The sequence below is a fragment of the Clarias gariepinus genome, chromosome 1 (genome assembly GCF_024256425.1).
Source record: "Clarias gariepinus isolate MV-2021 ecotype Netherlands chromosome 1, CGAR_prim_01v2, whole genome shotgun sequence".
Taxonomy (NCBI): domain Eukaryota; kingdom Metazoa; phylum Chordata; class Actinopteri; order Siluriformes; family Clariidae; genus Clarias; species Clarias gariepinus.
The window spans coordinates 4,945,945-4,961,755 of record NC_071100.1 but is presented as its reverse complement, the minus strand read 5'-3'; the positions used below and the strand labels follow the sequence as shown (position 1 = coordinate 4,961,755).

The following is a 15,811-nucleotide window of genomic DNA, read 5'->3' as shown; positions in this document are numbered from 1 at the left end:
AACCTGGAGGTAGCATACATAAAGAAAAGAGGATAGGACCCAGGATAGAACCCTGTGGTACCCCACAAGTTAGTGAAGCCTCTGAAAAAGAAAAACCACCTAGGCTCACTGAAAAGGTTCTGTTGGTCAGATAGGATTTAATCCAGTTCAGTGCTAATCCTCGAATGCCACAGCAGTTTTCTAGGCTTGAGATAAGAATGTTGTGATCTATGGTATCAAACGCTGCACTAAGATCTAATAGCACTAAAATAGCAGAATCTCCTGAATCGGCTGTCAATAAAAGATTGTTAGAAACTTTTAAAAGTGCAGTTTCTGTGCTGTGGTGTGCTTTAAATCCAGACTGAAATAATTACAAAATTGCATTTTCATTTAGAAAAGTCTGCAGCTGTAAGCACACATCCTTCTCTAATACTTTCGAGAGAAATGGCAGTTTTAATATCGGTCTAAAACTCACGCAATCATATCCTGCATTATTATCTTGTGACCACACAGAGACTGGATGTATTTGTGTTGAATATGTTTTATTAAGTGAATGATTAATTTATAGAGTAATGATTAATTCAGGTTTGTAGTTTCACAGGGTGAGTTCAGGGTGATATATAATATGAGATTAAATGAATCTTGAGAGAAAACAAGAAAACTAAACCTCTATAACAGTGAAACATTGTCCCTTCAATGAAAATACATTTAGTTCTAACAAATTTGATGAAAACTCATTGGAAACATAAGTGGAGTAAGCACAGGAAAGTCATTAAGTAGTTATTTATACAAATACCATTATACAGACCAATAAAAATAAAAGGTTTTATAAAAGGCATTATGAGGACAAGTTTTTACCAGCTCTACTTTAGGAAAGACAAATTAGGAGAAATAATCTTTAAATTTTTGGCATTTGGCAACTTTATTTTTATAACCTAATCTTGGTTTTGAGCCCAGGGATATATGATCAGTGGTACTGAGTTACCACCGTCTTCATTAAGGCCAGGGCTGAAGAATGGATAGAGTTTTTCAGTGAAAGTCTGACCAGTGAAAGAGTACATGTGATGCTTTGCTTCAACATTGTAAAAAGAGACCAGTCCTTCTTCGTAATCCACAAACACCCCCACCTTCTGAGGAGGTTGTTTCGAGGAGAGAGGGATTGAAGCAGAATCTAGCGCTACATATCCAACCTGATTATTCCAAGACACACACCAAAATCCATTTTCAGGGCAGGCCGTAATGTTTCCCTTCCTATTAACAGTCTCTCTGACCACGCCTAAATCCCACTTAGTTTTCCCTTTGACATCGACTTCATAATAAAATCTTCCTGAGGAGAATCCTTCTTTTCCCAGCACACAAATGCAACGATCAAACCTCTCTGGGTTATCAGGAAGCTTCTTTATTATGTTTTCACATGTGACCTCTTTGCCATCATTAGACACGGAAAGACAAGGATTTGCTGTGTCAGGATCCAGTATTACATCCACTAAGACAAAATAATAATAATAATAATAATAATAATAATAATAATAATAATAATAATTGTAAAACATTATAAATGTAGTCATGTTTGTCATTGTACAGTACTTATACAGTTAGACAAGCAAATAGATCCCACTGACCTGCATGTTGCTGAATTCTCTTTAGCTCTGTTTGTGAAAGATAAACAAATGTACTTTAGTGTCTTAAATGGCTTAGTAATACGAACTCCAGTAGAGTATTGTAACATTAACCTCATATCATTATGGGTGTGGTGCTTGTGCAACAGAGAAAAGGTGGCTAGATGCCAAGTGGCAAGTTTAGTAAAAAAAAAGGCATATTCTGTCAAAGATATGTATCACATCGTTTCTTGCAGCCCCATTAAAAATGTCTTTCTGCAGGATACCAGCTACAGCTACTTCTTTAGAGGATTTGTGGAGCCCATGCCTTGATGGGTTAGGGGTGCTTTAGTGGTACAAGGGGAACTTACACAATATTAGCAAAGTGTTTCATTGCTATGGTTGATGGTAGTCTAAAAAACAAGAATTTGGATTTCCTGACTTTATTTTTTACTTACTACTGAAAAACTTTGCTCCCTAAGAACTGAGAAATGAATATATGCTTACCAATGTGAACAAACTTTTCCATTGCATTATTAAGTAGTTCTTGCATTATTTTCCTCCTCAGACTCTCCACACTGAGATGAGAGTTAATTGTGACATCAGTCCAGTCCTGGGTGTGTGGAGGGCTGCACAGTGACGGGTAAATCTACAGTACAGCAGGAGAGAGGAGAAATCCCTCAGCATGGGGACTGCTGTCCTGTCATGTGCTGCATTGCTATTGAGAAACAGAGGGACTCTGACCTGTAGGAGGTGGAGGTGATCCTCAGTGTGTGAGAGCTGCTCCAGCTCAGTGTTTCTCCTCTTTAGCTCAGTGATTTCCTGCTTCAGATCTTTAATGAACTCTTCAGCCTGCCTCTCTGTTGCCTTTTCCTTCTCCATTACTTTAGGTAGGTCAGCAAGGCTTGTCACAATGCAGATCATCAGAGCACTAAAGATCTCCACACTGTCTATTTTTTCTTTTTCTGTGTTGTTCTAAAAAAGTTAAACTTGATTTCTATGCAGTGATTTTGATTTTTTCTCAATCGGTGAGAGATAACTGTATGAGTACTAATGAGCCATAATATTAACAATACATAACAGTAAAAAATAATAATAATAATAATAATTATTATTATAATTATTATATATATTAGTATATATAAGTATTTGATCACCCTGTGATTTTGCAAGTTTTTTTTATATAGAAATCATGAAGGGATTTACGTGGTCAGATAGGGAAATTCCTGTGGTCAGATAAGACCAAAGTAGAACTTTTTCGTCTTAACTCCATTCGCCGTGTTTGGAGGAAGAAGAATAATAAGTATCATCCCGATAATACCATACCTACAGTGAAGCATGGGGCTGGGAGCATCATGCCCTGGAGGTGTTTTTCTGCACAGGGGACAGGACGACTGCACTGTATTAAGGAGAGGATGAACAGGGCCATGTATTGTGACATATTGGGCAAAAACCTCCTTTCCTCAGTCAGAGCATTAAAGATGGGGTTTAATGGATCCTTTCCTTAAAAATCTCAAACAGGTGCTACTAATTTAGAATCATGAGTGTAGCTGGACTATTTAAAAGCAAAATAACAGGTCTTTGAGGGTCAGAAATCTGGCTGATAAGCAAGTGATCAAATACTTACTTGACACAGAGATTCACAAATAAATAGTTAAAAAATCATACAATGTGATTTCCAGATTTTTCTTTTAAATTCTGTCTCTCACAGTGGAAATGCACCTATGCTAAAAATTGTAGACCCCTTCATGATTTCTAAGTAAGAGAACTTGCAAAATCACAGGGTGATCAAATACTTATTGACCTTACTGTATATATATATATTAAGCAGCAATATATATATATATATATATATATATATATATATATATATATATATATATATATATATATATATATATAAACATGATATTTTCCAATGGTTTCAAACTAATTAATGGGTCGAGCACCTGCCAATCATTTACAAACCAGGTCTTGACATCACTGTTAATAAGCGTCTCATCAGGTTTAGGGGACGGACTCATTTAAGCAGTATATGGCAAAAACAAACCATCTAACTAAGTGTGGTATAAAGATATGGGCAGATTTATAATGAAATAAAATGATCCGGTCATAAGTGACCGGGAACATTATGAGTTTGAGCCACAGTGGGGGCTGGTGCAAAAAAAAAAAATTGGAGGAGGCGCAAACAAAATTAAAATTGACTTTTTAATAATCGCCTGTAAATAGACATTTATCGAGTGATTAAGCAACATTACTACTAGTATAAAATAAAGGCATGACTGAAATCGCATCTAGTCATCTGCTCCGCTTGCCATAAGAAGTGCTGAGAAAGCACAGAGTGTACGCTCGGCTGTGATCACTTGACTGCTGCTTAATTAAAAGATCAAGCCACTGGCCAGGGGTAGCTCAGCGGTTAAGGCATTGGAGTTCGGTTCAGAAGATCCCAGGTTCAAACCCCACAACCACCAAGTTGTCATGGTTGGGCCCTTGAGCAAGGCCCTTCAACTGCTCAGATGTGCAATGAGATAAAATTGTAAGTCGCTTTAAAAAAAGAGTGCCTGTTAAATGTCGATCTGGTCCAAGCTCTTTAACTTTTTTTTCTCTTTTTGTCCGATCGCCTTGTGAAGAGGTATTTTAGCAAAGAAATTATAGAACTTCCTCTTATATTTAGCTGCATCCAAGTCAATCACTATTCAATACATTAACTAACAATCTGCTGACCGTTAATAAGACTCATTGAGAATGGTCCAATCACATGAGCCCAAATATTTAAAAACAATATTAATTGGCTAAGAACAAAAGTGGGAGAAAAAAAAGTGCTGTGCCCCAAGGATAATTTAGATCAAAATCCAATTAGACCTCAGCCACAAATCACATGCTTTTCAAAAAATTACGCGCCTACATAGACACTCGTTTGTCCAGCGCCCCGTGTACACAAACACAAATGAAAGTAATACAGTTTTTTTTTTTTTTTGTAAATAAATTATTTTAAGAAATACAGCGGAATATTGTGACTAAATGACTTTATTTCATTATTTAAAAAAATTATTATTATGTTAAATAATTACATGTTAAAGTAACGTTTTTCTCTGCCTAACTTTAAGAGGGAGGCCACACTGGTGAGCCACAAACAACACACAACATAAGGGTTAATAATCTAGTTATTTATCTGTCGAGCATATTTTCTATGTCTAGAAAATATGCTTGGCAGATTATAACAATTGGTTTAACAATTTTGCATATCAAGTCAAATAGGCATTTATTGTTATTTCAACCATAAACTAACTAGCTAACTAACTAACTTTTTAAAATCTTTGCATGATCCACATATTGATCTGGCATATGTTTTACGTAGACTGTCCTCCCTGACACAACTCTCCTCCTTTATTTAGGCTTGGGACCGACATTAAGACCCCACTGGCTTGTGCAACCTCATTGTCTGAGTGGAAGATTATGTCATACTGTACATGTTAATGCACCTATCTAGGGCATGAAAGAAAGATTCTCAGTAATGTTTTAACGTTGTAGTCATATAACTATATGACTTTTATTTTATGATTTGTGGTTCTTCTGGTGAGATATCAACTTACAGTATGGTTAGTTCACACCCAGTTTGGGTGTCAGAGTTATGATATTTTGACTATAAAATATGTCTATTAATATAAAAACTTACTTTATACAGTTTTGTAGAATGTTTGATTTCCTGAATTTTCTTCAGTAGGTCCTGAATCATCTGCTGAATTCCTGCATGAATCATCCACAACTCAGTCTATATGAAAACAAAACAGTATTTTTTTAGTATGTTACAGTATTAATTTTAATGAATTTGAAACAATCTTATTTTTTTTAAATAAAGCCAAATGAATTTGTCTGACTAAAATCCTCACCTTATTATCTTTACTCTCCTCCTCTACAGGAACAGTGTGGTGAGTTCTGTGGTGTCCCTCAGTACAGAACTGACACACACACGTCTGACAGTCTCTACAGAACAGCTCCAGGGGTCTCTCATGTTTCTGGCAGATGTAATCCTCCAGGTTCTCCACAGGCTCCATCAGTTTGTGCTTCATTAGTTTAGCTGTAGTTATATGGGTTATAAGATGAGTGTTACAGAAAGAAACTCCACAGTGCAGACAGGACTTTACAGCCTCCAGCTTTTCCTCAGTGCAGGAATCACACAGAACCTTCTTAGGCTTGAGGGGAATTTGCTTCTTAAATTGAGCAGCTAGTCCAGAGATGAAAGTATTAACACGTAACTCAGGTCTTTTGGAAAAATCTTTTTTACACACCAGACACCGGCAGTGTGAACTGCTGTCCCAGGCCCCTCTGAGACAGATCATACAGTAGTTGTGTCCACATGGAGTAGAGACTGGATCAGTGAACACATCCAGACAGATAGAGCACTGGAGCTGATCTTCAGTAAGGAGACTCCCAGAGAAAGCCATGACTGATTCACAGATACAAGTATGACAGAGAGAGGTAAAATGAAAGATCAGAAAGCATCACGCATTAGCAGAAAACTATTCTACTAAAATACTCACTCACTCATCTTCTGTACCGCTTTATCCTGTATTTAGGGTCACAGGGACCTGGAGCCTAAGGGCACAAGGCAGGGTACACCCTGGACAGGGTGCCAATCCATCGCAGGGCACACACACACACTACGGGCAATTTGGGAACGTCAATTAACCTTACCTACATGTCTTTGGACTGTGGGAGGAAACCGGAGTACTGGGAGTCAAGCCACCAAGCACAGGGAGAACACGCAACCTCCATGCACACAGAGACAGGAATCGAGCCTGGCTGGGAATCGAACCCGGACCCTGGAGGAGCAGGGCAACAGTGTTAACCACTACACCACCATACCGCCTACTAAAATACTAACAAATTAAAATCACACGTGTAATTTAACTTACCAGATTTTATCTTTTCCAACAAAAAAAAACAGCTTTTAAAATTTGGTTACAGCTCTGCTCATATAATAATTTTTTTATGTATAGCACAGTACTTTAGTGTGCTTTACCAAAGCAGTTAATCATAAAGTTATGTGTCGACCCTGAATACAGAATAAAGCCGGTATAGACGATAAATAAATTAGTTACCTGTTTTGATTTTAAAGAAAGACTGAAAAAAAAAGGCTTTAAAACTGAAGATCCCAGTCTGCTAAACAGTAGGAAATTCTGATTGGGGAACAACTGTGTACTTAGCTTTCGTTTCACAAAAGTGACATCTTGGCCACTCCCAGAATCGGGCGTTTCCATACTCTATTTCTTATGCACAGTTTGGCCAGCAGGTGGCAGACATGTGGCCACTATACAGTACACTATTTCCATGAAGTATATGCAGTACAAACTGTGATTAAATGGTCAGCCATAGTGATTTAACACTAGAATTACTAACTTTTTTTTATTTTATGGTGTTATTCACCCCTGCTGAGATTTTCACAGGCCTTCAGCTTAATTCTCTTACTGCTTTTATTGTGCAAACCACCTGTGAGGCCTGCCACATTTGCATTTGCATTTGTTTACTCAGAGTAGCTCAGATCCAAGGCAGGCCAAACCTCTGTGTGTGACATGGAAACCTTCAGAAATGCCCGCCGTATCTATACAAAATATCCCACACATTTACTGACCTGCAAATATTAAAGACACACACTCACAATATATGGAAACGCAAGTCTGTTTTATTTATTAAAAAAAATGTGTGAAACTGAATGAAAAGTTGCTAGTAAACCAACTTGCTAACACTTTTCCAAGATGGTGGCGCGGCAGTATCAAAATGGTGCTATGTTGTTTACCTTTTGTGTGTAGTGCGTTTGTTTTACTCTGTGTATGGATATCGGCACAACTTGTGTCTGTACATACAACTGTTACGACCTCTACCTAGGGGTGTAATGGACATAACATAAGGCCTCTCACCACCTTCCCACGCACAAGTAAAGGTAGCCACCAGGTTTAACAAAGGAAATGTAGCCTTTATTTAGATTCTGAGTTATGCCCAAAACAACAAACAAAAATACTCTACCGCGCCCTAGGTTTGCCTAGTCAAAGTCAAATGCTAAATAAAATACAAACTTGTCTAACCTAACTTCCTAGACAAGAAACAGAAGAAAAATACAAAGGTAAAAATAAACAGGGCTTCTCACTCCTACAGAGGCTACAAAGTGCTCAAGACATACAGTGATTATTTTTTCACTAGTTAACAACACAACTACAGTTTCCAAAATTGTTTCTCAGTTTTCGTCACAGCTCAGTCTGCACTTTTTAACTTCACATCACACTAAGCAAAGTTCACACGCAAGCGGTTTAGTTGAGAGTGGCGGGGTAGATAGAGAGAGAGAGAGCTCTGTCAAGTGGTGGGTTTTTAACATCAGCTTGTCCAATCAGCTTGCTTCAATCTGTTTGAATGGGCCAGTCACAGGAGGTCTCTATAACTCCACCCACATGCACACACACAACACTTTCAAAGCATACAACAAATCCAAAGTAGGAAAGAAAACAAGTTAGTATGCAATACATTTATTGTCATACCTATATGACTCTGGGTCATAACACCTCCCTTCTTAAAAAAAAAAAAATAAATAAATAGGGTTTTGCGATCTGATATGGCACATATGGCACTTAGTGACAAAAAAACTTTGTTTCATACATTTCTATTTTTCTTGTAAGAGATGATCTTGAAAATTTTTTTTTACCATTTTTTACTCAAGATATCAGCTGTTTCAAATACATATTTATGTTAAATAAAAAAAATTAAAAGACATTTTTTCCTTTATTGTGTGGATTGGATTACATTGCATCATTTTATTGTAAATGATTCAGATAGTTTCTTAAGTAAATGAAATGAGCAGAAGTGACTCGGACCATCGAATAGCAAATACTTATTTTTTTTCTTTAAGGAACAGAAACAACAAAAAAAAACATGATTACATCAATTGGTTTACAATTCAGTTCAGCTAAAACCATTAGAAATACACTCAGCATCCAAATATGCTTTTACATACAACATAAGAGTCATTAATAAATAAATAGCTGTCCCATTCAAATGATTTCTTTTACAAGAACTATACAGTAAATAAAATGGTTAATGGATTTATGTTGTTTAAGGCATTTGACACCTATAAATCTTAACAAATATTTCAATCTGGCAAATATTTTCACCCCTCCTGTTGTGTTTGTTTTTGGCTCACACTCATGTTTTGAGGCACTTTTGACCAGGATAATTTTATTTCATTATAAATGTACAATAATACATACTGTACATGTACTGTGAGCATTATGTGTTTCGAACTGTATTTGCTTTGTATGTCCTGCAGGCCTTATTTACATAAGCTCATACCACCCATTGTTTTTGGGTAAAATGTATTATATAAATATTATTTTGACTTTTAAAAATACTAAAATGAAACCTATTGTACTATCACACAATTTTATCACACTTCACTAAAATGTTTACCAAAGTCACTTTTTTGAAAAACTTACATTTTTAAACTGTAGCACAAAATAACAACTGGTCAAATCAAACTGACTAAAATGATTTATTCATTGAAAACAAAATCCCAAATATACAGAGAGAATAGTTAACTATATTACAAATATAATGCTGAACCCATACACTGTATGAACATGTTTACACTTTTAAAGTAGCCCTGCTGTCATTTCTAAGACCACCCTTCCCTTCTCCTGATTTTTCTCAGGAACACCATAAACCAGTTTGCCTGTGTATACTTGCATGTTCTCCACCCACTCCTGCTGAACTTCCCTGATACCAGCTTATCTCATTGACTTCGGATGCTCTTGTGTGGTGCTTATCAAAGCAAACCACAGGTGACAGAATATATGGAAGGTCTGGAAAGACATTGTAGTGTAAAAAATTCCCCGACCAGTGTTCACATCACATAGGCTGGATGCAGATTTATTTCAGGATCTGTAGACACCATACAAAATCAACACACATGTTCTCCACCCAAGGTTTGTCATCTTCATAACAATGGATACAATGCTGTCTGTGAGGAAAAGTTGAAAACAAGATGTTCCACAGGTTAGTGTTAGGGTTTGGTTGCATATTTGGAGAAAAAGGAGACCACACTAGGCTCAGCTGGGTCTTTTTCCTTATCAGTGTGACAGAATGTCTCCTCTGGGTTATACTTTGTGCCATCTTTAACCTCTGACTCTTCCTCCTCTAAACCCTCCTCACTCTCAACCTCCTCATCACTGTCATTCTCAAATATAATTTCATAGCTTCATGTGCGGTATATCGTGCTGCCAAAGACTAAACATTCAGTAAGGCATCAGAATTCTTTATATCCTAGAGCTGCAAGAAAGTTTTATGATTGAAACAATGCTGCTGTTTTGGTTTTTAACAACTGTGGTAAACCGGGAACACCATGAGTGAATACAAGTCACCTAAAATGCACATTTTTTTAATAAAAAATATTTCTAATTTGTTTTATGTGTTCAAATGCCATGTGCGAACAATGTCATTGAACCCATTGAGAAATGGATGAAATTTACTTTACTTTAATAGATAGAAAACATGTAAATCGGTCAGATTTATCCAGAACACCGTAGAAGAGTTAAGGCTGGTTCACACGACAGATGATCAATGGCGCTGAGTATTTACTATCATGATTAAGGCAGAGGCTGAAGACTGGATAGAGTTTCTCCATAAAATTCTGACTTGTAAAAGAGTAGATATGAGACATAGCCTCAACATCATTAAATGAGACCAGACCCTTCTCATAATCCACAAACACCCCAACCTTCTGAGGAGCCTGATTCAAGGATAGAGGAACATGAGGAGAGTCACAAGCTGAAAGTTCTGTTTTATTTCTCAGACTTAAGCACCAGTATCCATTTTCAGGACAGGCTATGATCTCCCCCTTCCTATTAGCCGTCCCTCTGGCCACTCCTAAATCCCACTCAGTATTACCTCTGACCTGCACCTCATAATAAAATCTCCCTGAGGAGAATCCTTCCTTTCCTAAAACACAAACACATCGATCAAACCTCTCTGGGTTATCAGGGAGATTCTGTCGATCGTTTCCACGTGTAACCTGTTTCCCACCATCAGACACGATAAGAAATGGATTTGCCGTATCAGGATTCAGTGTCACATCCACTACATAGAGGGAAAAAAAATACAAGTTTAATATAGCAGTCCATACTGTGAAATAAAGAATGTTTATTTGAATATTGAAAGCCCACACACCTGCATATTGTTGAAATTCTTTTAGTTCTGATTGGGAAAGATTAGTGGAGAAAATTATACATTGCCAAAAATAACAATAGAGCATCAAACACTAGAAACCTAGAAAACACAGGATATACACCATAAAATTAAAAGCACATGCCTAATCATGTGAAAGTCACAGTTTTTTCCAGCACATCAAATAGATGCTTGATCTTATTGACATCTAGGGAATGTGGAGGACAAGTCAACAACTTCAATATTTTGTCAACAAGTTTTCCAGTACAGTACATTAGGGCATATTATCCTGCTGAAAAAGACCACAGCCATCAGGGTGTACTTGGTCTGCAACAATATTTAGGTAGGTGGTACATGGCACAAGAATATACTGTAATTGCCAAGAATATCACGCTGCCTTTGCTGACTTTCCTTCTTCCCATAGTGCAGCCTGGTACCATCTTTTCCCAAAGTATATACCATCTGTTCAGTCTTCAGATATACTTCCCTAAAGTATATGCAGTAAGCATTTTTTGACAATTGTGCTAGCTCTTTGTGCACTCCCCCGTGTATCAAAGAGCCCTGGATGCCCATGGCCTTGTCACTAAATCTATATTATTAATATATTATATTTCATATGTCTTCTGTACTAACCACTGCATATCAGGGAAAAAACTAAACAAAAGAAAACATTAGTTCCGTCACTAATTTTGCTGCTTTCACTTCACTTGCCAGTGCATGTTATTTCTAAGGAGCTTTGTACATACTTTGTACATGTAGATACTTTCCTGTACACTGATCAGTGATAACATTGTTACCACCTGCTAAATATTGCTATTGATACTGCTAGGCTTCCTTCCTCATGGCATCAATTAGACCAGGACAGTGCTGTTGGTCCACGTGTTTTCCTTCCTTGGGACACTTTTGGTAGGTCCTGACAACTGCAGACCAGAAACATTCCACAAGTGCTGCAGTTTTGTAGCTGCTGTGCTATCGGGCGCAAAAATCCTACCAGCAGATACTGTATGAAGCCCAGGACAGCACTTTGTTCCTCAAACAATAGTTGTAGTGCCATATGGCACATTATCCTGCTGAAAATGCCACTGCCAGTAGGAAATAACACTGATATGATGGGGTGTACTGTACTTAGTCTGCAACAATGTTCAGGAATCATGTCAATATGATGTCCACATGAATGCCTGGACCAGGGTTTCTTAGCAGGACAAGGCTTAGAGAGCGTCGAAAAGGCCACCATCAGTTGGCCTTTTTTTTTTTAAAGCCCATGCTTGTGTGGTCCTTTTGTAGGGATATTTTGAAGTTAGCATGGGCACTCTAAAGGGGCTACGCAGCACCAGACAAAACAGAGAGTGAAGCACTGTGTGTAGTGACACATCCCTTTTAGATATCATTATATAGGCTGCTAGATGAAATAGCCCTTGTTGCCCTGTTGGCATTTACACACCACTGCTGAATGAGAGCAGTCCATAAGTCTTGCCCTAACAATTTGATCCTTGCCAAATTCTACTGAATTTAGCCTTTAAGCCTGACTTGTTCACTTACTGTCAAATGTGTACAATTGTTGTGATGCCATTAATCTTTTTCCGTTTATTTGTATGTATTCATAATGTTGTGGCTGACAAATATTTATGTATTTCTACCCACAATTCCCATACAATCCTAATGTATGTGTAAACCTCGGTCAAAAGAAAAATGGTCACAGTATATTATGGCAAATTTCCTAATTATGTACAATAAAATTTAAATGTTATGAAAAATATATTATAGATTAATAATACTGTAGAAGAAAGACAGCAAGATTATCATTCAGTGAAATTACCCACAGAATCAATGTTACTCTGGTCTAATTCTTTAAATGGAGACAAACATCTAATGAATCAGTAAATACTTACTCATGGGATTAATCCTGCACACTTCCATACTGAACATCTCCTGAAGCTTTATTCTAATCTGAGTCACCACGCTTAGATGACTGTTAATTCTAAAATCTAACCAGTCCTGGGTGTGTGGTAGGATACAGAGAGATGGATAAATCTACAGTACAACAGAAGAAAAAGAAAAAGATCCCTCAGCATTGTGACTACTGTTGGGTCATGTGCTGCATTGCTATTAAGAAACAGAGGGACTCTGACCTTTAGGAAGTAGATGTGATCTTCGGCTTTTGAGAGCTGCTCCAGCTCAGTGTTTCTCCTCTTTAGCTCAGTGATTTCCTGCTCCAGATCTTTAATGAACTTTTCAGCCTGCCTCTCTGCTGCTTTCTGCTTCTCCTCCATCACTGTAAACAGCTCAGCCTGGCTTCTCTCAATGCAGCGCATCAGAGCACTGAAAATCTCCACAACATCTGCTTTCTCTGTGATCTTCTAACAGGAGACAAATAAAATGAATTTTTATTAATTTAATAAAACACATAAATAAAGGATTTCATGTTTTTATTAATAACAAAATCTTACTTTAAACTCACTTCATCAAGTGCTACTGAATATTTGATTTCCCTAATTTTCCGTAGTCGGTCTTGGATCATCTCCTGAACTTCTGATTGCATTGGCAACAGCCCAGTCTATGAGGTAAGAAGATTCAAACAAAGACATTTAGTATTGTTCTATAGACATTAAATTATGTGTTATTATTTATCTAATCTTTTTAACCTTATTCTTTGCACTCTCCACTACTACAGGAACAGTGTTGTGAGTTTTGTGGTCTCCTTCAGTACAGAACTGACAAACACACATCTGGCAGTCTCTACAGAACAGCTCCATGGGTCTCTCATGTTTCTGACAGATGTAGTCCTCCAGGTTCTCAACAGGCTCCATCAGTTTGTGCCCCATGAGTTTAGGTGTAGATTTATGGATCATCAGATGAGCGTTGCAGAAAGAAACTCCACAGCGGAGACAGGACTTTACAGCCTCCAGCTTTTCCTCAGTGCAGGAGTCACACAGGACCTTCTTAGGCTTAGGGAGTAGTTGCTTCTTAAATAGAGCAGCCAGTCCCGAGATGAAAGTATTTACATGTAATTCAGGTCTTTTGAGAAAATCTTTTTTACACACTGGACACTGGGAGTGTGAACTGCTGTCCCAGTACTGTTTGAGACAGATCATACAGAAGTTGTGTCCACATGGAGTAGAGACTGGATCAGTGAACACATCCAGACAGATGGAGCACTGGAGCTGATCTTCACACAGGACACTGCTGGGGGAAGCCATGACTGACAAAGGAGACCCAAAGAGATAATATTTATAATATTGAACTATTTCAGCAATGTAATGTAATATTAAAATATTCTAAAAACAATTTAACAGGAACACATAATAATAATAATAATAATAATAATAATAATAATAATACATTTGAAATCCATATAGCGATGTATGACACACTATTCTCCAGCAATTCCTCTCTCAATAATATAACATCATCATGTACATTTCAGGCTCGAAGAAGAGGAGGAACAGTAGGGACTTTGAATGTTGGGACTATGACAGGAAAGGCAAGAGAGTTGGTTGACATGATGCAGAGAAGAAAGGTGGATATACTGTGTGTCCAGCAGACCAGGTGGAAAGGTAGCAAGGTGAGAAGCTTAGGAGGAAGGTTCAAGTTGTTTATTATGGTGTGGATAGGAAAAAAAATGGAGTAGGAGTTATCCTAAAAGAGGAGTTTGTAAGGAATGTTTTGGAGGTGAAAAAAAAGTATCAAATAGGAGGATGAGTATGAAACTGGAAATTGATGGTGGGGTGTGGAATGTTAGAAGAGAAGGAGACATTCTGGAGTGAGTTAGATGAAGTGATGCAGATCATCACCAGAGGTGAGAAAGTGGTGATTGGTGCAGACTTCAATGGACATGTTGGGGAAGGGAACAGAGGTGAAAATGAAGATGAGAATGTGATTGGGCAGGTTTGTTCTTTAGGACAGGAATGTAAAAGGACAGATGGTGGTGGACTTTGTAAAGTGGATGGAAATGGCAGTAGTGAATATTTTCTTCCAGAAGAGTCAGGAACATAGGGTGACATATTAGAGTGGAGGCAGAAGCACTCAGGTGGACTACATCTTGTGTCGACATTGTAATCTAAAGTACAGGTGAGATGCAGTGTAAGGTGAAGGTAGAGGTGGCAAAGACCAAACAAAGTGCATACAAGGACTTGTATGCTAGATTTGACAGTAAGGAGGGTGAGGTGGATCTGTGCGGAGGAAAAGAGATACAGTGGTTAATCAATCGGACTGTGGGTCCTACCGTCGCCGCGCTCGGCGGTACCGTTTGGCTTTGTGCGTTTGCTGGCTTTTACCGTTGAGTGGCGCTATATAACTACAGGCTGACGCCTCATGCCTTAGTTCATTCTCTGCTGGATTAATGAGACACGGAGTTTTAGAACTGCACGTAGTAGCGGATAAAATCAAGTAAAACATTGTAGTTAAACAAATTTATAATCACAGAACTAAAATGACGATACAAATGTAGAATTTAAATTAAATTAAATCTTATTAGGATCAAATTTAAACAAAATAAATGTTAACACAATGAGCCTTTAAATTTTATCACGTGTAATTAGAAAAGACGCGTGTAGGGTTTTGTGTCGTCTTATATCTTGTGTTTAAATTTATAGTAGATTTATTAACTAAAATAAATGACCATAAAAATTATAACATTGTCAGGACGTTCTACTGCGTCAGCTTTTGTTGGTCATTCAGCCCCGCTTGTGTTTGTGCGTTATTATAAGAATGAAATGCAGTAGACTGTTATGATCTGTAACGGATTCGACCCATGTTGCACGGGCGGCACCATAAAGCACGGACACGAGGCGAGGTCTTACGGGAAAGGGGTAATTTATTTAGGCAAAATGGGGAAGTAAAGTGTTGGAGGGAGAATGGAAAGAATGGGATAAAGGTTGTGCATGTGCAGTTCCGGGGGCTGTGCCACACTGGCATGCGGGCACACAGCTGACGATAAGTGTTGGTGCGCGGAGTGGCAGAACTGAGCACGCGGAGGCAGCGCTCCTGCACGCTCCCTCGTGACGGCGCTACTCCCGCTGTCGATGGCC

The 15,811-nt window shown here is 37.9% G+C and overlaps 2 protein-coding genes across 2 annotated transcripts; both read right to left on the bottom strand.

The window, feature by feature from the left end:
• Window positions 1-524: 524 nt before the first annotated feature.
• Window positions 525-6,795, bottom strand: LOC128520535 (E3 ubiquitin-protein ligase TRIM39-like). The gene is made up of 8 exons (XM_053494853.1): window positions 6,494-6,795; window positions 6,123-6,400; window positions 5,468-6,024; window positions 5,254-5,349; window positions 2,322-2,552; window positions 2,085-2,226; window positions 1,602-1,628; window positions 525-1,465 (listed from the first exon to the last, which is right to left on the bottom strand). Exons 2-8 carry the CDS (start codon window positions 6,124-6,126, stop codon window positions 915-917), a joined length of 1,608 nt encoding a protein of 535 aa, XP_053350828.1. The 5' UTR covers window positions 6,127-6,400; window positions 6,494-6,795; the 3' UTR covers window positions 525-914.
• Window positions 6,796-8,310: 1,515 nt separating this feature from the next.
• Window positions 8,311-13,990, bottom strand: LOC128520455 (E3 ubiquitin-protein ligase TRIM39-like). Its single transcript, XM_053494739.1, has 6 exons — window positions 13,427-13,990; window positions 13,243-13,338; window positions 12,914-13,141; window positions 12,674-12,815; window positions 10,788-10,814; window positions 8,311-10,697 (listed from the first exon to the last, which is right to left on the bottom strand). The coding sequence occupies exons 1-6, from the start codon at window positions 13,979-13,981 to the stop codon at window positions 10,153-10,155; spliced, it is 1,593 nt and encodes a 530-aa protein (XP_053350714.1). The 5' UTR covers window positions 13,982-13,990; the 3' UTR covers window positions 8,311-10,152.
• Between the last annotated feature and the right edge of the window lie 1,821 nt (window positions 13,991-15,811).